The sequence below is a fragment of the Archocentrus centrarchus genome, chromosome 20, assembly GCF_007364275.1.
Source record: "Archocentrus centrarchus isolate MPI-CPG fArcCen1 chromosome 20, fArcCen1, whole genome shotgun sequence".
Lineage (NCBI taxonomy): Eukaryota > Metazoa > Chordata > Actinopteri > Cichliformes > Cichlidae > Archocentrus > Archocentrus centrarchus.
Genome location: NC_044365.1, coordinates 32,184,852 through 32,208,754, shown reverse-complemented (window position 1 = coordinate 32,208,754; position 23,903 = coordinate 32,184,852). Strand labels below are relative to the sequence as shown.

Sequence of the window (23,903 nt, the reverse complement as noted above, 5' to 3'; positions counted from 1 at the left end):
CTATGATCCAGCCGTCTGTCATTGTGCTGAATGTGACTGTTTCAGTCTAAGATAAGGAGGAGGGGAAGAAGGAGGCGGCCGTTTCTCTGACTCCATCCTGCCGGAACTCCGGAGACGCAGCACGCCAGAGAGGCTTCAGAGCTGCAGAGCGAGGTAGTTCAGCTTCAGTCCTCCAAACGACCTGCATCCGTGCTCTAATTCCTTTATAGCATCTTTACAGAAGAGAGGAGATGATTTATTCATTTGCCTCTAACCCCGTACCAGTGATGAAGTGAGACGGCAGCACTGAGAGAGTCACGCATGTTTGTTTTCAGATTAAATACAAGGGAAGCATGAAGACTGAGATCTCCTCCTCCCTTTATTCTCTGCTGCCAGAAACCACAGAGACCCAGTTTGTTAAGGAGCTGTCTGAGATCCTGAGCGAGGTCAGACCCAGTGGACCCATTCATGAGTTCTGATGATAAAATGGGCGGCAAATGAAATGAATGTGATGAAGTGTTGTTTGAGCACCACTCGCACCCCTGACAGTCTCTCTGCTCTCAGAAAAGTACAAGGAGGAGGGCAAGAAGGAGATGAGCAGCTCTGTACATCTCAGCTTCCTGAAACCACCGAGATGCAGCTCGCCAAGACCGTCCACGAGTTTCAGAGCGAGGTACTCGAACGCGCTCGCGTCACAGCTGCTGACACTTACACTGATAAAGCCATGCGCCAGCAGAGGTGTGAGGCCAGGCTGTGTTTGCAGTTTATTCATTAAGGTTCATTAAGTTTGCGTCTTGTTGCTTCCTGAGCTGTTCTGATTGGATCTGTTTCAGAAAAAAGTACAAAGAAGATGGGAAGCGGAAAGCTTCCATCTCCATCTACTCCCAGCTCCCAGATACTCCAGAAATACAGCATGCTCTGGAGGTGTCACAGCTGCAGAGTGAGGTACACACACACACACACACACACACACACAAACAAATGTTTTATAAGTCACGTGTACCCACGATCCTTTTTACAAATCTCAGTGAGATGCATTTCCATCTTCAAGAGGGATGTAAAAAACTCATTTATTTCATTATTTGCAGATAAAATAGTGCAGCACGAGAAACACAGAGAAGAGCAAGCAACAGTCATCAGATATAAAACTGAGAAGGAAGGAAGGAGAGCGAGAGGGAAGAAGAGAAGGAAGGAAGAAGGAGAGCGAAGAGGAAGAAAGAGAAGGAAGGAAGCAAGGAGAGGAGGCGAAAGAGGAAGGAAGGAGAGAGAGAAGAGAAAGCAAGAAAGAGAAGAAGAGAAAGACGAGAAAGAGAGAGAGGAAGAAGAGAAGGCAAGGAAGGAAAGAGAGTGCGAGGAAGAGAGAGAAGGAAGGAAGGAAGGAGGCGAGCGAGAGGAAGAAAGAGAGGAAGGAAGGAAGGAGGAGCGGAGCGAAGAAGGAAGAAAAGAGAAGGAAGGAGGAAGGAGGAAGTGAGAGGAGAAGAAAAGAAGAAAGAGAAGGAGAAGAGAAAAGAAAGGAAGGAAGAAGGAAAGAGAGTGAGAGGAAGAGAGAGGAAGGAAGGAAGGAAGGAGAGCGAGAGGAAGAGAGAGAAGGAAGGAAGGAAAGGAAGGGAGAGCGAGAGCAGAAAGAGAAGGAAGGAAGCAAGGAGAGCGAGAGGAAGAAAGAGAGGAAGGAAGGAAGGAGAGAGCGAGAGGAGAAGAGAAGAAAGAGGAAGGAAGGAAGGAGAGCGAGAGGGAAGAAAGGAAAGAGAAGGAAGGAAGGAGGAAGAGAGTGAGAGGAAGAGAGAGAAGGAGGAGGAAGGAAGGAGGAGAGCGAGAGGAAGAAAGAAGAAGGAGGAAGGAAGGAGAGAAGAGAGGAAAGAAAGAGAAAAGAAGGAAGGAGAGCAGAGGAGAGAAAAAGAGGGGAAGGAAGGAAGGAGCGGAGCGAGAGGAAGAAAGAGAAGGAAGGAAGGAAGGAAGCGAGAGGAAGAAGAGGAGAAGGAAGGAAGAGAAGGAAGGAAGGAAGGAGAGGGAGAGGAAGAAAGAGAAGGAGGAAGGAAGGAAGGAGAGCGAGAGGAAGAGAAGGAGAAGGAAGGAGAGCGAGAGGGAAAAGAGAGGAGAAGGAAGGAAGGAAGGAAGGAAGGAAGGAAGGAGAGCGAGAGGAAGAAAGAGAAGGAAGGAGGAAGGAAGGAGAGCGAGGAAGAAAGAAAGGAAGAAAGAGAAGGAAGGAAGGAAGGAGAGCGAGAGGAAGAAAGAGAAGGAAGGAAGGAAGGAGAGCGAGAGGAAGAAAGAGAGGAAGGAAGGAAGGAGAGGAGAGGGAAAGAGAAGAGGAAGAGAAAGAAAGAGAGGAAGGAAGGAGAGCGAGAGGAAGAAAGAGAAGGAAGGAAGGAGAGCGAGAGGAAGAAAGAGAAGGAAGGAAGGAAGGAGAGAGAGAGAGAAGAAAGAGAAGGAAGGAAGGAAGGAGAGCGAGAGGAAGAAGAGAAGGAAGGAAGGAAGGAGAGCGAGAGGAAGAAAGAGAGAAGGGAAGGAAGGAAGGAAGGAAGAGGAGAGAGAGGAGAAAGAGAAGAGAGAGGGAAGGAAGGAAGGAAGGAGAGCGAGAGGAGAGAGAGAGAAGGAAAGGAAGGACCCACCTCCTTGTTGAAGGAGCAGCAGAGGGTTGAGAGTTTGGACGAGTCTCGATGTGAAACATCGTCTGATTTCTGCTCGTTTTTTTCGGTGCCGTGTCACCTGTGAGCTCGGCCTCTGCTCTGTCTCAGGTGAACTATCGCCCTAAGACGATGGTCAGAGGAGCCCCCGCCTCCCTCTACTCTCAGCTCCCCGACACCACAGAGATCCAGTTTGCCAGAGAGATGACGGAGATGCACAGCGAGGTATGACGCACACACAAACGCACATTTACAACACGCTGCACACAAAACACACCGGAAACCTCTGGAAGAAAGAAAGTCTGATCCAGTTCAGAAACAAAAGGCTGCGACAAATATCACTGAAAAGAGCGAGTTTCCTTACAGGTGAAATTCATACTGAGCTTAAAAACACAGAGATGCTCTAACAGCAACATTCATTTATAATTTTACATTTCAACAAATCTCCGCACGAACTGATTCAGCATCCCGACTTTCCTGACAGCAGAGGTCCGTCATAAAGAGCTGAAGGAACGTTTTGTGCTCTCTTCCCTCAGAGTAAGTACAGAGAGGGCGGCAGGAGGAGCCTCTCCCAGAGTTTCTACTCTCAGCTCCCAGAAACCGCCGAGACTCAGTTTGCCAAGAGCGTCGCTGAGCTGCAGAGCGAGGTGAGACCGCCTCACTGTGCAGGTAGTAGAATTAGAGCTCGCCACATAGTTCTGACCTCTCACCCTCAGAATCTAAAGTACCTGACTGCATGTTCATGGCTGCACTCTGACCTCTGAGGTCACAGCTGTTACTGACACCAGTCCTGAAGCTCTGCTGGCTGCTTCATACCTGAAGGTACAAACTGGAGCCTTTAAATGAAACAGAAAACACGTCTCATTGTGCGTGTGATCAGAACACAAAGGTCCTCACGGTGGCATCGAGAAGGCTCTGGTTAATTTAAGGCAGCTGTGCCATAAACCTTCCTCTGGGTGGTGGTCTCATAAATTTAAATCTAATATTTTGTTAATAAACAGTAAATAAACCCAAAGCACTGACGGAGAGAATAATGTTTCTCTGTAACTGCTCAGTGACGTCTGGATCTTTGGCCTCACTCTAACCTGCACAGAAACATCTTTAACTGCAAATTTGTGTTTCTGAGAGTTTGCAGTAAAATATGTTTTTGTTTGCAGAGGCGGTACAAGGAGTCGGGACAGAAAGGCAGGAACTCGTCTTTGTACTCTCTGCTCCCGGAGACGTTAGAGACGGCTCGTGCCAGGGAGGCCTCAGAGCTTTACAGCGAGGTACAGTAACGATCATAAATATTCATATAATCAGATTTACCTGACTGAGTGCAGCTGTGGGCGGAGCTCATGCTTTTCAGATGTTTACCGAATGTTTACGTAAACTTTGGGAAACGTGTGCAGGTTTGTGTGGAACTCTTTTCTTTGCTGATCTTTGTGTGCTGTGATTACAGGTCAAGTATAAAGAGGACGGGAAGAAGGAGCTGAACATGAGCCTGTACTCTCTGCTGCCCGAGACCCTCCACACGCAGCGAGCTAAAGAGGTGTCAGAGCTGCAGAGTGAGGTGCTTTAGTGTTCAAACAATCATTCATGAGCCTGAATAATGCTTCAGACCTTCCTTTGCTCATTAAAAGGAATCAGTGCGATGATTGAAACCGCTTTAGCTTTAGTGTCCACCCGTATCCTCGTCTCCTGCAGGTGAAGTATAAAGAAGGCCTGAAGCAGAAGATTCAGAGCAGTTTGTACCATCAGCTCTCAGAGACCACAGAGACACAGCTGGCCAAACAGCTGTCTGAGCTGCAGAGTGAGGTATACGACACACGGTGACACATTTACTCGTTAAAATGTTCCTAACAAACACGTTTGGATGTTCCAGAGTTCAACACGTGTTTCTTCAGACACTGGAAAAACGAAATGAGGGCTTCGATCAGTTTCTCAGATATTTGACTTCCAAATGAGTGATTGATGAGTTAGCTTTGGTCAGGTCATCAAACCTGCTCCAATTCCTGAGTCCTGCTTTGAGTTCAGCTCCTTACATCCGGATCGCTCCGGTTTAGTTTTGAGAAAGAATGTGAGTCTGGAGTGAATCAGTTTTTCTACTAGTTCCTCCAGAAGTCCCAGTGAGAGCGCAGCAGCGTGAAGTTGAATTTTCATTAAAAAATGAAGAGGGTGGTACTAAATATACTGCTGCAGCGTGAGAGTGAGCACCGCTGGAGAGCTGCTTTGCCTCCCCGAAGCATCACTCGTTTCAAGCTTTCATCAAAAACCAGTGAAGTGATCTGCAGAGGCAGGCTGTTACTGTAGTCCCTGAAAACACTCTGATTAAATCTGCTCTGTTACAGATTTTTGTTGTTTGTTGCAGTAATTCAGAGGACGCTCCGATCAGCACACACGTGGGGCTAATCCGAGTAACGCGTGGGCCAAAAGTCTCAGACCTGGCTGGATTCTTGGGGTGATTTGTGGGCCAGGCGTGGCATATTTGACCCATGACCTGTGGCTGAGTGGAGGCAGCCACCCTGAGTCAAGATCCAAAGCAAACTGTAAATATGGGTGATTCATGCAGCTCTAAGAGTTCTGACCTGCTGGAGTGTGATGATAGGATCTCTGGGGGTGTCGTGTGATGTCTGACTCTGGGGCGTTGGCAGTGGGTCTCGTGCTGTGGGCTCCATGGATCAGGCCCGTTCTGATGCATCCAGCAGATCTTCAGTCCAACTGGCATCCGGGATGTTAGCAGGCTTGGCCAGCGCCGAGGCCTTTCCTGCAGGTTTGGTGGTATGATGGTGGAAGGATGCGTGGTCCTGATGGGATCAGCCTCGGGTATCTGTCAGTGTTCTCTCCAGGGTGGTTGTTACGGAGCTACTGCAGTTTTGCTGTGTACTGCCCTCCTGTGCAGCTGGTGCCACTCAGCAATTAGTCTAATTAGTAGTTAAACGTATGGACCAGAGAGGCATTAAATCTTTCATTTGTTCCCAATTTTTCCTCCTTCTCTCCTTTTTCATAAAGACACTTTTATTGTGACTTCCTCGCGTCCGCTGCACTTCCTGAGTTACAGGAAGTTATCTTAGCTTTCCCTAAGAAACCTTAAACAGGCAAAGGTTCGATGACAGTTCATAGTTACCAGTTTTTGTTGCTGTCTGCAGGTTAAATATAGAGAAGCTGGACAGAAGCAGGTGAACACCTGCCTGTATTCTCTGCTGCCTGAAACTCTGGAGACTCAACACGCGAAAGAAGCCGCAGAGCTGCTCAGTGAGGTGAGAACAGCTTTCCACATTTGTTCCTGTGAAAGTAGAAAATAAATCCAACTGCAGTCTAAAAAAAAGCATCTGTCTGAAGATTATTTCTGTTTCTTGTTGTGAATTTAACCAGATTAAATACAGAGAGGGTGGCAAGAAGCAGATGTCCAGTTCGCTCTACTCCACTCTGCCCGACACTTTAGAAAGCAGCTTCGCCAGAGAGGTGACCGACATGCTGAGCGAGGTACTGCCGCAAGGAGGGCTCATTTCCTCCTGGTGATGATGGATATTGTGACCTCTGCTCCAGGGCCCCATGATTTATAGTAACACGTTCATTTTAGAGAGCGAGGTGGATGAGCTGATACGTCAGAGATGGAATTATTAATGTATTTTTAAAAAATCTCTGACATGGAAGTTTGTGATGCTCTGAAATACACTGATTGGAATCTTTGTTTATCCTTCCACTGAAGTTCAGCTTCTTCTTCTTTTTAACAAACTCTAATTATGATCTTAATTATTTTTCAAACCCGGCTGTTAATGTGACACACAGACAAAAGGAGGCGGTTTGAATGCCGCCTGAGTGAGTGAGGACATCTGCACAGGAACATTTGCTGCTCCCAAACATCTTCAGACTCTCAGCTCAGTCTGTTCAAGTGGATTTTATTATGTTTTCTTTATTTTCTTTCATATAAATGCTGTTAAGGTCAGAGTTCACACTGCTCTGAACGCTCAGTTTCAGGCAGTTTTTTCCACTCTTAGCTCTGTGTGATGTCATAGAGAACAGTTATCGCTGATAGAGTCATGTGTGAGCGCAGAAGTACTTTGGCCTGTGGGTGTGAGAGTCATGGGGGGGGGGGGGGGGGGGGGGGGGGGGGTGAATGGTGGGAACCACAGATCAGGAAGCGCTGCAGCCAAACGTACCTGCAGGAAAAAGCCGAACACTGCCTTTTAGTAATAATTTAACATTTGGGAAGAAAGACACAGAAACAGCAACAAAGTATTAAAACTGTAAACCAGCCGACAGTCGCAGAAAAATGAACACATGTTTTTATAATAATAATCTGTATTTAATTAATGATGTTACAAAGAGCCTGATATTAAAGCAGAAGCCATGAAAACCATCGTTATGGCCGCTGCAGGTCAGAGAAGGCAGGTGAAGAGGCGGGCACGGTGACGCCATCATGCTCTCTGAATAAAAGCTGCAGTCGTGTCATCGTTTAGGATGTTTGTTGTTATCAGCACGGATCACGGAGTTCATGAGGCTCGACTCGCTGTCAGTATCGATGTGTGAATGTGTTCATTTAACACAAACGATGAAAAAGCAAAACACAAAGAAGAGAAATAAATATAGACTCGATGCATTAATCTGTATGCATTTCAGATAATAAATCTTCTACATCTGCTACATGTGACACATTTATCATTCAGCAGAATGAAGCAGCTCTTCCTGTTTCTGATGTTCTGTCTTTGAACAGGTTAAATACAAAGAGAGCGCGATGAACAGTCTTCCTAAGAGCGTCTACAGTCAGCTCCCCGAGACCGCCGACATGCAGTTTGCTAAAAGTGTTGCAGAGCTGCAGAGCGAGGTGAGCCTGTCAGCTGATGTGCTGAAGGAAGCAGGAACCTGAAGACCACCTCGGCTTTGCTGCATTCATTTATCATTCAGAGCAGATCACAAAAAGGAAGTATCCCAATTTTAAAACATTAAATGTATAAATGTTAATATTTCAGTTTTGGCACAGTTAATAATGCAGGAAGGTCTCCCTGCTTTACTAGAAATGCAGCAGCAGAGCAGTTCTTATTTATGGTTCACCCAAACAAAATCTAATTAATTATAATTATGAAAAAGTTCAGCTCTTTTTTTTCTATATTTTGCCAGTTGATGTAACAAAGTGACTTAATCCAGCGCAGGAACGAGGACCTCCAAACCGCTGCAGTTACTCAGTATAAACGCACTAACATCTTTATTGATTTTGTGGGGATTGAAACTTTAATATTTCTGTACATTTGACATGAAATTAAACCAACCCACTGACTTTTAAACTGTTAATTTAATTATGAAAATCCACTGTTTCCTGTTTCCTGACCTCTTATAAAAAGTGTTATTATTTTTATGAAACTGATTTCAGATGAAGTACAAAAAGGGAAAGAGAGACGTGTCGAGCTCTCTGTTTTCCACCCTGCCGGAGACTCAGGAGTCGCTGCGCGCCAAAGAAGCCTCTGATCTGCAGAGTGAGGTAAAACTGCTGCTGTGCACAGCATAATAAACCTCATTTCTATTGTATCTGTCAGATTGTGTAACTCAGAGTGCTTAATATTGTTATGCATTCACATCTTTGTTACATACAGATAAATGCATTTACAGCAGGCAGATACAATAAAATAGATTATGAGTTAAAATAAAATACAATAAAAATCTTCCAATGAGAAGAAACAGACTGAATGTTCCTTAAAAGTGAGGTTCATTCATTTTTCTGTTTGTTTTAATTAGACAGACTTCAACTGTAATTCAGCAGACAGTTATGGCCAAAAAAGTCCAGGTGTAAAGAAAATACCATTTTTGTGGTAATATTTGGCCTCAGTCACTGCTTTTTGATCCTGATTTTGATCCAGTTCTGAATAATATCTATGATAACACAGGCTGTGCTTTAGGACATCACTACTTTGTTGATCAGTTTGTAGTATGGGTGCGACTTTAGTTCTCAATTATAAAATTAAAAAATCTCCCAAACTTGAAGTTTCAAAGGCAACATGATCAAGTTTTCCCAGAGTTTTGAATCCACTTAGAAGTTTGTCTCTTTTCGAAGCTGCACCGTCCATTCGGTCATTTTTGTCTTCATTTAATTCTAGTTACCAGTAATTTAATTATCTGTTAGCTAATTTGAATAGTTTGTGTTGCTGGGTTACAAAAAGTTACAGCATGCTGTTGAAAACTGTCCCACAAATTTGGAGTATATATTATAAAAAAAGAAGAGTGGACCAATACTGAACCCTGTGGAACACCGTGTGAAATATGCTTCCCGGCATCATTGAGTCTTCTCACAGTTTGATGCTGTGTGTTTGTGTTTAGCTGAAGTACAAAGCTGGCCTGAAGCAGAGTCTGTCCTCCAGCCTGTTCCACCTCCTGCCTGAGACGTTAGAGACGGCCCGGGCGAAGGAAGTCTCCGAGCTGCTCAGTGAGGTGAAGAGAACAGAAGGAACAAAATGTTTTACATGGCAGAAGCTGCAGATGAAATACAAAATCATCTTTTCCAGGTCAAGTATAAAGAGGACGGGAAGAAGGAGCTGAACATGAGCCTGTACTCTGTGCTGCCCGAGACCCTCGACACTCAGCGTGCTAAAGAGGCGTCAGAGCTGCAGAGCGAGGTGCTTTATTCCTGCTTTAATGGGTTTCTCTCTCCATCCACTGGATGACATAAACATGGATGCAGAATACACACGATTATTTCTTTAGTAGAGCAAGTAGAAAGCTGCAGGGTGCACTGGATAAATAAGTAAAGTCAAATTTTGTTTATATGGTGCCTTTCATGATAAATATCAGAAAGTGCTTCATAATCAATCAAAAACAGAAAGAAAATTATCCAAAATAAGAGCAATTAATGAAATTAATTGTTAACCCTAATCCTAATGTAACAGCTCAGTTCTTCATTTGGATTTCTTAATTTAGCAGTTATTGTCATGGCCACTTTATTTCCTGTGGAGTCTTTCCATCCCCGAGCACTGCACCCCCCAAACTCAGTAAATATAATAAAAAATACAAAGATCTAAATGCAGATTTTCCTGAAGTGTAATATGAAAACGTGATTCGTCCTCGTCTCCTGCAGGTGAAGTATAAAGAAGGCCTGAAGCAGAAGATTCAGGGCAGTTTGTACCATCAGCTCTCAGAGACCACAGAGACACAGCTGGCCAAACAGCTGTCTGAGCTGCAGAGTGAGGTATACACACCAACAGGACAGGCTGCAAATGTTTTGCCTGTTGTTTGTTGTTAAGAATAAGTTATTATTTATTGCTCAGTGTAGCTTTAAGTCCCCCTGCTTCTGGCAATGTTGGCTTATTGCAACCCCAACAAATCCATAAACAGCAAACTGTAACTGAAGGTAATGAAAGTAAAGTAGCAGTCTGAGGCATAACAAGCTGTCGTTTCAATGTAACAAATCTTGTAGCAAATGATCAGCAAAGATTACGTCCGTGTGGGTTAACTCATTACTGGAGGCTGCAAAGGTTGTTTCAGCTGATGCAGAGGGTTCATTTCAAATTTCAGAGCAAATACAAGGAGGCCGGTAAGAAAGAGGCGAACACCTGCCTGTACTCCCTCCTGCCTCACACCATGGAGACACAGCATGCCAAAGAAGCTGCAGAGCTGCTCAGTGAGGTACTGTGCTGTTTTATCTGGCTGCAGGATGAATCACAATTTAATGTCAGATGATGTTCAGAGAACCCAAGTGGAGACATGAAGTTATTTTGTGAGAGCCCAGAGTTACAATAAGAAAGAGACAGACAGCGTTAAGAAGCACATAGATGCAGGAGGCAAGCAGGCAGATGGACAGTCCAATAAAGACATCACTGCTTATCCACAGAGACATAAAGTACTAACCTGACAGGAAGTAACTAAAAGACAAATATCTCCCTGTAGTAAACATGAAGACAGAGGAGGGAGGCAGGATGGGGGATGCTAGAAACAAAGTGTCAAGTACAATAAAGCAATAAGTGTAAGAAGCTCTGTGACAGAAAGTAAAAGCAGAGACAACAATACCATCAATATGCAGCATTAATAGGCATTGTTTCATCTTCTTTAAGCTGCATAAATAGAAGTATTTATTTCCTGTTTTGGCTCCACAGGTAAAATACAAGGAAAGCGGGAAGAAAGAGATGTCCAGCTCCCTGTACGCCGCTCTGCCCGACACTAAAGAAACCAGCTTTGCCAGAGAGATGACTGACGTGCTGAGTGAGGTAAATAAAACATCAAAGTGTCCCACAGCCACCTGATGATGATCAGGGCAGAATCTACAAACTTAACAGCAACTCAGAAAATATATATTTTTTAAAAATCACTCCTTCAGAGCTGGAATATAACTGGAAGTCGTCATAAGAAAACATTTCTGTTGCAGCTGTCGTAGCAGTCTCCCTGGTTACAAATATTGGGAGGTTCATGACTCAAACAACACCAAAGTGCACCGCTCAGCAGCAGTCGCGGCATCATTTTGGTGCCCACAGATGATGACAGCGGGTGCAGTTTGGCTGTAAGATGATACTGACCAATGTCAGTGATCGGCATGACTGACAGCTGTTGTGTCTCACGTCCACTGTGGGCTGGACAAATTTTCACAAAAGCTGCAAGACTTTAAAACGGGTCATTTATTTTTAATAAAGAGGATTTCTTTGTTTTCCTAACAAAGAGAGCAAATTAATTACAACATAAATGATACAAAAAGTCTGAATAAAAATGTTGGAAATCTATGCATCCCTACAACAAGCTATTCAAAACACACGAGTGACGCATACTGTTGCACTGGCTGACACGTTTCCTGTCAGCATGAACACACACACTGTAGTTCAGTATGACTCAGTATGACTCAGTCTAATGTGCGTCCTCCTGCTGACACAAACACTCACTGTAGAGCATAAGATGCTCATTTATCCACACTTGAAGGTGCACTTTTTAGTAAGAAGAAAGATGAATGCGCTAGTTAATTGATAATGGATGGAGGCACATTGGTACTGTTGCTATAGCTACCTGGTGCAGAGTTAACATCATTATTAGCCTGTTAGCTGGTTCCAGAAACACTGCCCCAGTTTTAAACTCTCATCCACATTTTGGTGAGATTCAGTTGAATATACTGACTCGTACTTCGTTCCTCTGACATTTTGGAGAGGGACTTAATAAACCTGAGAGCTCCAACATGCAGGAGGGACCCAGGATGAGCTTCAGCTGAGAGCTGATGCATCCACAAAATAAGTAAAATGCAGAGAGAGCTGCAGTAAGAATGCTGTTTGATTGCTTATAAATAATCACCACTCAGATTATCCACCGCTCTGATGTTTCTACCTTAGATGCTCATCAGAGGCCAGATTAGCATCAGAAACAGGATCAAAGCAGCATCGCAGGCTGTTCATAATGCGCATTGGAGAGGAGTTATTAACAATATCTGATCTGTAACCAAGGAAAGATGGAAAGATTTGTTTTTTGTTTTTTAGGATATAGATAAAAGTGACATTTTTAGGCGCTACAGTTTCCAGAACGGACAGCAAACTAAGCTATTTACATGGCTAACAAAAATATAGATTTCACTAAGATTCCTGTAATACGCATCTGTGAATACTCCATTAACAATGCTCTAACATGAAAATTATCACACTGAAGAATGAAAACGTGTTGTGCCATTTTGCTGCTTAGCTTTTCATCACTGGTAGACTGCAGGAACAGCCTCGGTCTATCATTCCTTCAACCACCTTCTGGACGAGGTTGACAATATTTGTGGGTATCCAAAAACCTGTGGGCTTTTCTATATTTCTTGCAAACAATTAATTGGTTGGTTGGTTGGTTGTTGGTTGGTTGGTTTGTTTGTTTGTGAGCAGCTGTAGACTTTAGATGTGTGCAAATGTTGCAAATGCCTGTAAAATCTCCAACTCTAAACAGACTGTATGCATGCTCATAAAACTTTACCAACACCAGAAAATCCCACATTTTAAGGCCTTTAGTCTTACATCAGAATATCTAAAATTGATAATTGGGAAGTAGACCGATCTGCTATATTGTGAAGTGATCCACATAGTTGTGCACATGTAAACATAGCTTCAGGATAGCTGTGCATCATTCAGGTATAGATTCATACATTTTTAAACGTGTTCCCAGTGTGTGGCCTTCTTAGCCCTTCAGTGAATTGTAGGACTGTGATTTGAGTTATTTTGAACTTAATCTGTGTCCATCTCTTCCAGAACAAATACAAGGAGAACATGAAGAGAAATCTCTGTCAGAGTTTTTACTCTCAGCTACCAGAAACCACCGAGACTCAGTTTGCTAAAACTGTCTCTGAGCTGCAAAGTGAGGTGAGTAAAGAATTACTGTTTATATGTTTGTGTTAAAAAAATGTGGTTTATAGCATCAGAGTGCCCAGCTCCTGCTGTTTAAATCTTATTTTGTTAGCCCTGTGTGTGTGTGTGTGTGTGTGTGTGTGTGTGTGGTGTGTGTGTGTGTGTGTGTGTGTGTGTGTGTGTGTGTGTGTGTGTGTGTGTTCAGTGAAAATGTTCCTGCAAATAAGGTTCAAATTTTTAAAATATTTTTTTTTACCAAAGATTGTAGATATCACATATATGCAGATGACACACAACTCTATATTTCAGTTCCTCTTCTGTATAATTCTCTTTCTGTTCAGTGGTAAAAATAACAAACTAAATTTGGCCCTATCAACCACCTAAAAAAATGGAAGCAGATGAATGTGGGAAACCAGTTTAAAACAGATGTTTTGGGGGGTTTTGTTGTTTTGGTTTGTGTTCAGATGAAGTACAAAGAAGCAGGAAAGAAAGGCGTGTCGAGCTCCCTCTATTCAACTCTACCTGAGACTCTGGAAACGCAGCATGCTAAAGAGGCGTCCCAGCTCCAGAGTCAGGTACCTGTATGCATTCATCAGCCAACGGTCCCACAGGTGTCATTACATTTAGTCTTAGAGCACCGAGCATGTTCCTCACAGGTAGAACAACCTGTGAACAGAGCATTGCTATTACCACATGGTGCAAATATGGAGGAACTTATATAGAATAGAATAGAATAGAATAGAATAGAATAGAATAGAATAGAATAGAATAGAATGCCTTTATTGTCATTATATAGGATGTACAATGAGATATACCAAGTATTAACTATTACTTAGTAGTGGGTATTAAGTTGGGTGTGAAGCGTTAGACTTGAGAACTTGTGCAACCAGCTCCCGAGCTTAAATGGATCCCTGTTCTGAAAAGGATATTAAAAAAAATAATTCCATAGCTCTCTAAATATTTTCCATTCTTTGCACAGGTTTGATCTTCCAGTGCATTCTTACATTAAACTGATTGAAGTATTGTAAATGATCTTCAACCACATCTGTTCCAGCTGAACTACAAGCAGACTTTAAAGAACAATGGCCCCAGTCTTTACCATCTGATGCCAGAAACCAGCGAAACCCAGTTTGTCCGCCAGCAGACGGAGATGCTTAGTGAGGTACGATTTCTACCTGCTCTCAGGGTTTTCACCTGTTTATCCCTCAAATGAAAACATACCTTGATCAGCTCTTTTATGTGAGCCTGTTTGTCACTTTTCACAGAGAATTCAGTTTCAAGATTTATTATATGATGAGTTCAGTAAGCTTTCATAGAAAATGTGACCTGCATAGCAAGAAGTCTGTATGATGTGATCCTGCTGTAATATTAAAACATATCTGTGTAAATGAAGAAGAACTCTTTGTTCTTATCTTGCTGGCTCTTTTTTGTTTCATCACAAGGTCAAGTACAAAGAAGATAAGAAAGAGATGAGTGTCAACTTGTATTCTCTGCTCCCCGACACACTCGACACCCAGCATGCTAAAGAGCTGACGGAGATGCAGAGCGAGGTGGGTGCACTGAATATTCAAAATGCAGCCGGGTCTCATAGAATCACCTGTAGATTTCTATTTGCTGAACAACTTTTAAAGATTATCTTTAAAGAAATGTAACTAAAAATAAGATTGTGGTAATATTTACAGTTTTGATTTATCAAAAGATAAAATTGTTATCCCCACATGCTTTCTATTTTTTTTACTACTTCCTGTAAAAGCTGCTGCTAAAGCTAAAAGTAATATTTATAATTGTGACAGAACTCAATACCGTACTTCAAACAAGATGAATATATTGTTGTGAGTTTTGGGTGCTATAAAATACAGGATAGATAGAATTTAAGTTAAATAGACATCAGACCATAAATGTCTGGGTTGATATCCTACAATTAAAACTTAGAAACGGTGGGTACCTTTAAAGGTTTATTTAAGATAAGATAAAACTTTAATGACAGCAGCTCAGTGCAGAGAAGAAAGATGAATAAAACAAATGAAAGAAAATAGAATAGAAAACCACTATATATATATATATATATATATATATATATATATATATATTAGGGGTGGGACTTTAACGCGTTAATTTCGATTAATTAATTACGGGGAAATTAACGAATTAAAATTTTAACGCATTTTAATCGCACTTTGCACCGTGGAACGTTTCTCAGTGCACGAATTCCCGGCATACAGATTATTCGACGCACAATGTCCAAATTCAGGGGCCGCATCCTACGAAGGACCCGGCCCACGTCCTTCAGAGCCCACGAAGACCGCAACGGAGGACGTGAGCGGCTAGCCTTCATATCAACGTCACCTGTCCTCACCTGTAGCTCATGTCACCTAGCAACCGTGAGTGTGAAGCACAGCTGTGTAAAAGCAGCTGGTTAAACGGAAAATGAACTTTTTCTCCTTTTTGTGGTTTAATTTTAATTCTTTTATTCAAATAAGCTGTTAAAACAAGCATGACACATTTCAACATCAAGGAATACAGCTGAGTGAATGATTAATTTTCAGCTATATTAAGTGAGACATTAATGTTGAATAAAACTGTCCAGTTACGATACTTATCTTTAATTTCAGGAGTTTGCTTATCACAGGAGCACTTCTACCCTTCGTTGGTCTGTGTAGTAGACTGGTGGGAAAATAAACAAAATTTTGAAGTTTAAGCTTATGTATATTGATTCATTCATCAACCAAACTTAAATTAATATTTCTCATGTCAAATATTGAAATGCGATTAATTTCGATTAATTAATTACAAGCTTGTAATTAATTCGATTAATTTTTTTAATCGAGTCCCACTCCTCATATATATATATATATATATATATATATATATATATATATATATATATATATATATATATATATATATATTAGCATTTATATATTATATTAATTTGTTGTTGTTGGGGTACTGAAGATACATTTTTTAAATGCATTTATTAAATTAAAATGGTAACAGTAATAGTAACAGTGTATTTTATAGGAATTTGCCATAATCAGTCTTAAATAAATTAATAAGTCTCAGACTGTACCCAAGAAAAATCAATTCAGCTATATTTAGTATTATAACAAACCAAATGAGTCATTAAGAGTGATGCAACTGATCTTACAAACGTATTTGAATATCCCGGATGAGCCCCCAACTATCATAAGTGTTTAAGTTAAACTTTCCTGTAACAGCCAGTTGCTCTCCATGGTAGGCTAGACTTTAGGACTTTCAGGAAAGTGGGAGGGGTGTCACATTTATGATTAATATGCATACACTTTTCATAGTCTTTTATGTGTCTGCAGTGGGTACTGATGGAAGGCCAATGCAGCCTTGCATGTCACAAAGTTACTTGCATCAGTCAGTACATTGCTGGCTGCATTTAAAGCCTTTAGTACCAACTGTGGAAAAAATGCGTCTTTCAGGCTAAATACAAAGAGGCCAGTAAGAAGCAAACATCCGCGTCTCTGTACCACCGGCTACCTGAAACTCTAGAGACACAGCATGCTAAAGAAGCTTCACAGCTGCAGAGTCAGGTATAGTAAACATGAAAGTGGGCACACTTAACTTTCTACAATTTTTAGAAGAAATTTTTGCAGAAACAACAGCTTGTTACATAAATTTCATGAATAATCTTTTTGTCAGCAGTTAAATTAAGAACACACAGCCAAGTAGCTAAAATGTGTAACTTTTTTACTTGTTTTTTCCTATATGTGAAAGTCTATATTTTGTCTCCTCTGTGGTGTTTAGATCTCATATAAAGAGGCTGTTAAGAAGTACTTGTCATGTCCAGTTTACCACCTGCTCCCTGATACTCTGGAGACCCAGTTCACCCGAGAGGTCACTGACCTGCAGAGCCAAGTAGGTGCAAAGAAACATGACAGGACAGGGATGCTTTCAGACTAAAGTTTCAACTTACTTACACGAGGAAGCCAAATTACTGAGTGAACACCATCATTTAGCATTCTCTCTCTCTCTCTCTCTCTCTCTCTCTCTCTCTCTCTCTCTCTCTCTCTCTCTCTCTCTCTCATAATGACTAAAACAAAAGCATTCATTCACAAACATAATCAGGCATTACATCATGAAGTATCAATAGACTATATGTATTAAACATATAGTCTGTTGTTTAAAACCCAGTAAAGTTTCTGTTGCCCAACATAAAAGATCCCATCACATCCCAGTATGAAGCTTCAGAGACCACAGACATCAGCATATCCAAGTGACTTAATCCACTTAACCTTTGACCGCTGTCCCCCTCTGTGGACTTCTGTGGACTGACATATATGCAGATCAATCCAGCCAAGCACAGTTGATATGATCAGTTCAGAAAATAAAAAAATAATAAAGCAACCCTATTTGAAGAGGATGGTCATTATTCTGTGTGATGTTTTTAATAACCTGGAGAATTTCCTACTTAGTCCTCCACAACAAGAATCTGTGAATATTTTAGTCGATCCTGTCCACAAGTGTTTGTCAGATAAACTGTGAGGCTTTTTTCAGTCTGTAAATCTTCAGTGTTAATCAGTGAGCATGATTTCTTGTCCAAAACACGTCATTAATTTTAAGTTTCTGCTCTAGTTCCTGTTTAGTAAAATTATTTAAAGAAAATATCCAATACTCCAGTTGCTAATTTTGCTCCATGAAATGACTAATGGTTACTCAGTGATGCTGATAACGTGTTATGACTTGAGTGTGGTATTGGTTGGCTTCCCCAGCACCTCTGACTAATCACAGTGTGGCATGACTTCATTTTATTTTCTCAATCGAGGGATGCCAACACGGCCCACTGCAGACATGTGGGGCAGTGTTTGACCACGTACTCACTGTGGCATTCAGAGGAGTGCTGTTTGACACACTGCATTTTATCATTAAGGCCTTTATAAAGTAACAACTAAAGTCTGGGAAAAGAAGAACACAAGAAGCCGGGTTCTCATTGGCTTCCAAGAGAAAACACCACTGCTGGTCAGGTCGGTCTTGGATAGACATGGTGTTGCTCACATTTTCTTCTGGACCAACCAAGTAGCCATCCAACCAAGTACCACACCCACCCAAAGTCCCACACCCACTTAAAGTACTGAGCAGTCAGCATGGCTAAAGTTTTCTGAGACTTTCAGCCTCATGTTACAACCTTTGTTTATCAAACGCCAGTCAGATCACTTGTTAGATGTTGGTTTCTGATAATGGAATGAGCATTTTTTTGAAGCTTTCTATAAGTTATAATGTGGTCTTATAAGCTGTTCTTACAAGCCTCGTGTGTCTGGCATGTATGTGTTTTCTGCATTCAGCTCTGAATGAATTAAAGGCTGAAAAGCTCCTCTGCTTCAAGCTCCACCTGTCCTGCATTTATTAGACTTTGAACTTGAACTCTTGATTGACTGAAATGTGCCTTTTCTTAATCCCATGTTACAGGTTGTGTTTTGTGTTTCTGACTGTAGAACAAGTACAAGGAGGAGGGGATGAAGAGCCTGTCGCAGAGTATCTACTCTCAGCTGCCTGAAACGGCTGAGACAAAGTTTGCTAAAACGCTGTCTGAGCTGCAGAGCGAGGTGAGATGAAGGACATTTGAGAGGGTGATCAATAAACCAATTAATCACGTGCATGAATAGATAGAAACAAGTGGAGCCGGTGATGTTGTAAGGATCCATAAACTGTACATAAGGCTGCTCTGCAATAAGAGAATGAATTCATTTGGACAAACATGATGAACCTAATTTAGTCACATCTGAGTGAATGTTTAGATGTTTGACAGCTCGAAACTAAACGAGTAAACAAACTGATGTTTTTATTTGTTTTTCAGACAAAGTATAAGAAGTCGGGGAGGCAGGAGGCCAGCAGCAGTTTGTATTCTCTGATGGCTGAAACTCTGGAAACTCAGCACGCCAAGCAGACCTCACAGATGCAGAGCCAGGTACTGTGTATTTGTACCTTTATATACTGCATTCAGGAGATAAGAAACACACTGTCAGGAAGTAAAACCCACCAGGCCTCCCTCCATCAGTCTGAAGCACCAGGATTTTCAGTTAGCTGATGCTTCTTACCCTTCATGTTTTCATGTATTGACTTATTTAAAAAACAGCTCGAAAACTTTAAATTTCAAATGGAGAGAAGAACCAAAGTAAACATTTATGTCAGCTTCATCTTTGTGGGAAATAGTTCCAAATTGAAAGGCAGCTGGACAGAATGCACCTTCACATCCTTCTGGTCTTTCTAGTGAGAGAAACTTTGATAATGTTTAATATTATTTCATTAATTAGAACAAATTTAATGAAATTAAGATCATTTTAAAATTATAATAAATTTGATTAAAATTTTAAATACATGCATTTTTAAAAAGAACAAAATTAAATAAAACATTTCTGCTTAAAATAATAAATTTATGAAAATTGACCTGGTCCACTTTATAAACTAACTAATGGACAGTCAGAGCCCCACAGGTTTACCATTACCATTTTACACCTTTAAAAATAACCTGAGACAACAGCAAACATGATCAAAGGAGGAAAAAAGAACAACGTGTTTGTGTGATTTACTTTTGTCTGCATGTAAACTGTGTGTATCATTGTGTGTTGCACAGTGAATGTTATTTTCAGGACTGTCTGCCTCCTGATGTCAGCATTATAACCCTTTTATGTAGTTAAATCAGTGTGTGGATCAGTCAGCTCAGTGGGATAAAATAAAGTGTCTCGAGAGTGAAAGGTCTCAAGTTTTAGTCTCTCTCCCTTTCTGTAAGTTTCTTATGCTTCTCTCTTGGTAGAAGCGCAGCAGGCAGATGGTGAAGTAAAGTCTCCAACACTGGCACAGCTTTCATTCTGGAGCTATTTTTCAACCCAAACTAGAAAAAAAAGACATTTGGCTGACAGTTATTCAGTGTAAAATAAGGTTTGCTGGATAGTTTAAAGCAGACTGGCTCATTCATCACTGCATGTGAATGATGTCAGCTGTACCTCGGTGCTCTCCTGCTGGCAGATATGTTCATTTCTCTTCATGCTGGAAGCAGCAAATGTATAAATGTGCTGCTCTGTTCTGTCTGTCTAACAGAAACCCTGAGTCGCTATTCAAAAAAGTAGGAAGAATATAACAGAACAAAAACAAATGTGTTGACGCTGCAGGTGAAGTACAGGGAGGACGTGCAGAAGGAGCTGTCGTCCGCTCTGTTCTCCGGCCTTCCTCAAACCCCGCAGACTGAGCTGGCTAAAGAAGTGACAGAGCTCCAGAGTCAGGTGACAAACACTCATCCAGCCTCACACAGAGGCTTTTATTCAGCAAGAAACCTTCAAGTCAGTGGTCTGGATCAGTTCACTTTCCCAACACGCCATCTTTTTAATCCGAGAGCTCATTCTGAAGGTCTTTAAAGATAATGGTGCTTGAAGCTGCTGCAAGAACTCAAAAATTTTGGAAACAATTTCTATTAAATTTTGTTTAACATGAAATTAAAGCAAATCTTTAGTAAAGATAATTCACATTTTTCTGCAGTGCTTGTTGATGTTATTAATAGAAAATGTCACTGAATGGAATCACATCCAAAGTCCAGTTGTTCTCGGTGACCTTTAAGCTTTCCTTGTGTACGGGGCTTCATGCTGCTGTTCATGCTGTGCCCGTCGAACTGTCACAGAGAGCTTCGGCTGCAGCTTCTGTTATCTGAGGAGGGTTTCCCAAAAATAAGACGTTAGTCTGACTCAGCGAGACATCCTTTAATCACTACTCAAAGCTGCTTTTAAGAAAATTAAAAAATATATCTGAACTTAACAAAGTTGAGTCAACTTTGAGCCCTGAGAAAACAACGAGTCTTGTTACATATTAACAGAGTTTTGTTGATCTGGTTTGCGGTGCAGGTAAAATATAAGGAGGGCTCTAAGAAGGAAGTGTCCTCCTCCCTCTTCCACCTCATGCCCGAAACACCAGAGATGCAGTTTGCCAAGCAGATGTCGGAGATCCAGAGTGTGGTGTGGCTCTGTTCTCTCATCATACACTGAAATCTTTCATCCTCTTGTTTATTTCGATGCTCTGTTATTTCTGTTCACTGATTCTATTTCTCCTCTTTGAAGACAAAGTACAAGCAGGACAAGGAAGATCTGCCCAACACTTTATACTCACTGCTGCCTGAAACTCTGGAGACTCAGTTTGTTAAAGAGATGGCTGAGACACACAGCGAGGTGGGAGCTCTGAACTTACTGACCTCCAATATTCATCATAAATCACGATCTTAAAGAGTTCTGTCCTCAAACCGAATCATCATAAATGTGTGAAATATTAGTTTGGGAGATCAGATAGATCGTGTAGGTAATGACATGACAGGGACATCGGAGCAACAGCAAGTGATCTGACAGAGGTGAACAGGAGAAGCAGGACTATATATACACAAAACACAGAGGACTGACTGGGGATGAGAAACAGGTGGGAAACAAGACACAGGTGAAAGACAGTCACAAAGCATGGAAACAAAAGCAGGAAGTAAAACAAGACATGCTAACTTAATTACCATGATAAGAGAAAAATAGAAATAATGTGATATCTGTTAACTGTAATTTCCCCATTGTGGGATCAATAAAGTATCATCATCATCATCATCATCATCATCATCATTAAAGATAAATTGTCACAATGTGTGGAGTACATGAGTAAGGATGCAAATGTGGGAGGCAGAAAACCAAAGGCCATTTTTATTTACACTGATGCAGAGTCCAAACAAAATCCAAATAAGTACAGGAGTACACAGAGAACCTTAACAGATGCTGTGACAAAGACTGCAAAGAAGACAGGACTATTTATACACAAAGGGTAATCAGGGAAGTGGAAAAATCTGATGTAATGAGAATTAGATGTAGACAATCACAAGAGGGAAGCAAAAGTCAAAGCATGACCCCAGAAACAACAAAATACCAAAGTGACATAATAAAATAATCCAGTAGCATAACTACTAAACGCAGAAAAGAACACACTGAAATGCAGGGAAGGCAACAGAAAATAAAACCCAAACTAAACTTCTTCACTAGAACACAAAAACCAGTCGCACAAATATCACAAAGGATCAAACTCAGAAAAAAAGGAAATTAAGAGGAATTAAAAATTATATAAATACTGAACAGTGACTAAAACTGAAGGACAAGAACTAATACTCCAGGATACTAAAACAGGACTCCAAAAATCCAACTGAAGCCAAAGGTTCAAACACTTCAAAGATTTCACCCTTTATGGGCAACCCAAATAGTTGCCCATAAGTCTTGAAAATACTGGAGTGCCAGAAAGTCTGGAGTGATGTTACTTCTGTGTTTAGATGTTTCCAGCACTCAGCTGAGCTTCTAAGAACATACTGACACCACATCTTTTTCTAATGTATGTATTTATACTAGAAATTTAGGACACAAAGTATCAAAACAGAAAAATTAACATTTTTGGCATGTAGGAAAAACATATCAAAGACTGGTATGTTATGAATGCAATCAGTGACAGCTGCTGCTGAAAGAGTCCCTGCAGTGTGTTGGACAGCACAGAGATAAGAACACAGTCTCAATTAAAATATCTGAAACGTTTGTATTTTTCAAGTAATAGACATCAACGGCACACAGAAATATAACGTGAAGTCCAACAGTGCTGCTTTTTTCCACATTCATATCATGTGTCAGCTAAATGAGGTCAAACAGGTTCATGAAGCTGAAATCCTATTGGATAGCTGGAGCTGGTGATGTCACAGATTGTGCTGCAGGGATGATAACGCTGCTCAGTGACAAAAGAGATAATTCCAGTCATAAGTAGCTGGAAATAGTTTCAGGAAGGTTTGAGTTGTAGGAGTGTGACTATGTGGTGATTTAAAGTGTGTGTGTGTGTGTGTGTGTGTGTGTGTGTGTGTGTGTGTGTGTGTGTGTGTGTGTGTGTGTGTGTGTGTGTGTGTGTGTGTGTGTGTGTGTGTGTGTCAGGTGAAGTACAAGCAGGCAGGGAAGCAGCAGACAGCCTCTTCTCTTTACTCCAGACTGCCCGAAACTCTGGAGACCAAACACGCCAAAGAAGTGACTGAACTGCAGAGTGAAGTGAGTCAGTCTCCTTTTGTCTGTTGTGCTCTCTCTACCTCAGTCTGCTTTTCCCCCTCTTTCCCACTTTCAGGTTGAACTCACATAAATGGCTGGTTGAAGGTGTCATAGGGGTAGTTTAGTTCTCTCTTTGCATGTTCTCCCTGTGCCTGTCTGGGTTCCTCACACAGTGCAAAGACATGCATGTTAGGTTAACTGGTGATGCTAAATTGGTCATAGATGTGAATCTGAGTGTGAATGGTTGGCTGTTTCTTTGTGTTAGACATGTGAAGGACTGGGAACCACTCCAGGGTGTACCCCACCTCTCACCCTATGACTGCTGGGATAGGCTCCAGCCTAGGCCCCAGGGTGGATGATGGAACAAAACTACAATAAAAAGCTTACTGAATAAATAGGATAGGAATATCCTAAATCGTAAAATGAATAGACAGATTAATCCAGAGCCAGGGGGCAAGAACAGAGAAAACCTGTTGTCTTCAGTTTTTAGGTGAGGGGGCCACTGAGAGAAGTTGTTGGGAGGATGACTTCTCTGAACTGGAAGCAAAATGTAGCGTTAATACATCTGTAATAATAGTGGAGCTAAACCATGAAGGGCTTTAGAGATAAAAAAATGAAAAACTGCACATATATACATTCTGTATTTTACAGGTAGCCAGTACAACTGAGCCAAAACAGGAGTGATGTTGTGTCTTCTGTTTGTATCAATTAAATTCTCACAGCGGCTTTTTGAACTGAAAAGCACTGTTGGACAATCTGAAAGTATTCCAGGCAAAAAGTCATCATGAACAACTGTTTCCTTTAGTTATAAAACCTGTTTAAATCAGCGATGGCTCTAAGTTTATTAAGAACAGAAGACTAAGCACCTTTATTAGGTTGCTAGCAGAGCCCAGGATCCCAAAACCTTTTGCTGTTATTTAGTTGAAGGAAGTTATTTACCATCCAGGATTTGGGATCATCCAAATGTCAAGGTTCACTGTCAGATGTGGTGAGTAGATAAAACT

The 23,903-nt window shown here is 41.4% G+C and overlaps 3 protein-coding genes across 3 annotated transcripts in view; all 3 read left to right on the top strand.

Moving 5' to 3' along the window:
• Nucleotides 1-23,903, top strand: part of nebl (nebulette) — a 112,936-nt gene that overhangs the window by 53,158 nt on the left and 35,875 nt on the right. The window lies entirely within an intron of this gene.
• Nucleotides 548-6,138, top strand: LOC115799217 (nebulette-like). The gene is made up of 9 exons (XM_030756248.1): nt 548-652; nt 814-924; nt 2,712-2,825; nt 3,137-3,247; nt 3,758-3,868; nt 4,042-4,152; nt 4,287-4,397; nt 5,729-5,839; nt 5,955-6,138. Exons 1-9 carry the CDS (start codon nt 614-616, stop codon nt 6,099-6,101), a joined length of 966 nt encoding a protein of 321 aa, XP_030612108.1. The 5' UTR covers nt 548-613; the 3' UTR covers nt 6,102-6,138.
• LOC115799216 (nebulin-like) overlaps nt 7,355-23,903 on the top strand; it is a 49,210-nt gene continuing 32,661 nt past the window's right edge. The window contains exons 1-19 of the mRNA XM_030756247.1: nt 7,355-7,407; nt 7,951-8,058; nt 8,892-9,002; nt 9,077-9,187; nt 9,646-9,756; nt 10,083-10,193; nt 10,661-10,771; nt 12,758-12,868; nt 13,318-13,428; nt 13,908-14,015; nt 14,296-14,403; nt 16,303-16,413; nt 16,628-16,738; nt 18,313-18,423; nt 18,675-18,785; nt 19,987-20,097; nt 20,710-20,820; nt 20,923-21,030; nt 22,792-22,902. Coding sequence (XP_030612107.1) covers nt 7,369-7,407; nt 7,951-8,058; nt 8,892-9,002; nt 9,077-9,187; nt 9,646-9,756; nt 10,083-10,193; nt 10,661-10,771; nt 12,758-12,868; nt 13,318-13,428; nt 13,908-14,015; nt 14,296-14,403; nt 16,303-16,413; nt 16,628-16,738; nt 18,313-18,423; nt 18,675-18,785; nt 19,987-20,097; nt 20,710-20,820; nt 20,923-21,030; nt 22,792-22,902 — 2,025 coding nt within the window. The 5' untranslated portion in view covers nt 7,355-7,368. The remainder of the gene's footprint in view (nt 7,408-7,950; nt 8,059-8,891; nt 9,003-9,076; nt 9,188-9,645; nt 9,757-10,082; nt 10,194-10,660; nt 10,772-12,757; nt 12,869-13,317; nt 13,429-13,907; nt 14,016-14,295; nt 14,404-16,302; nt 16,414-16,627; nt 16,739-18,312; nt 18,424-18,674; nt 18,786-19,986; nt 20,098-20,709; nt 20,821-20,922; nt 21,031-22,791; nt 22,903-23,903) is intronic.

What these genes read in the sequence shown, in the direction of transcription:
- LOC115799217 (XM_030756248.1), top strand. Translation starts at nt 614, where the DNA reads ATGCAGCTCGCCAAGACCGTCCACGAGTTTCAGAGCGAG. An exon ending in CCTCAGAGCTTTACAGCGAG is followed by an intron (nt 3,869 to 4,041) that starts GTACAGTAACGA and finishes CTGTGATTACAG; the next exon opens with GTCAAGTATAAAGAGGACGG. An exon ending in TGTCTGAGCTGCAGAGTGAG is followed by an intron (nt 4,398 to 5,728) that starts GTATACGACACA and finishes TGCTGTCTGCAG; the next exon opens with GTTAAATATAGAGAAGCTGG.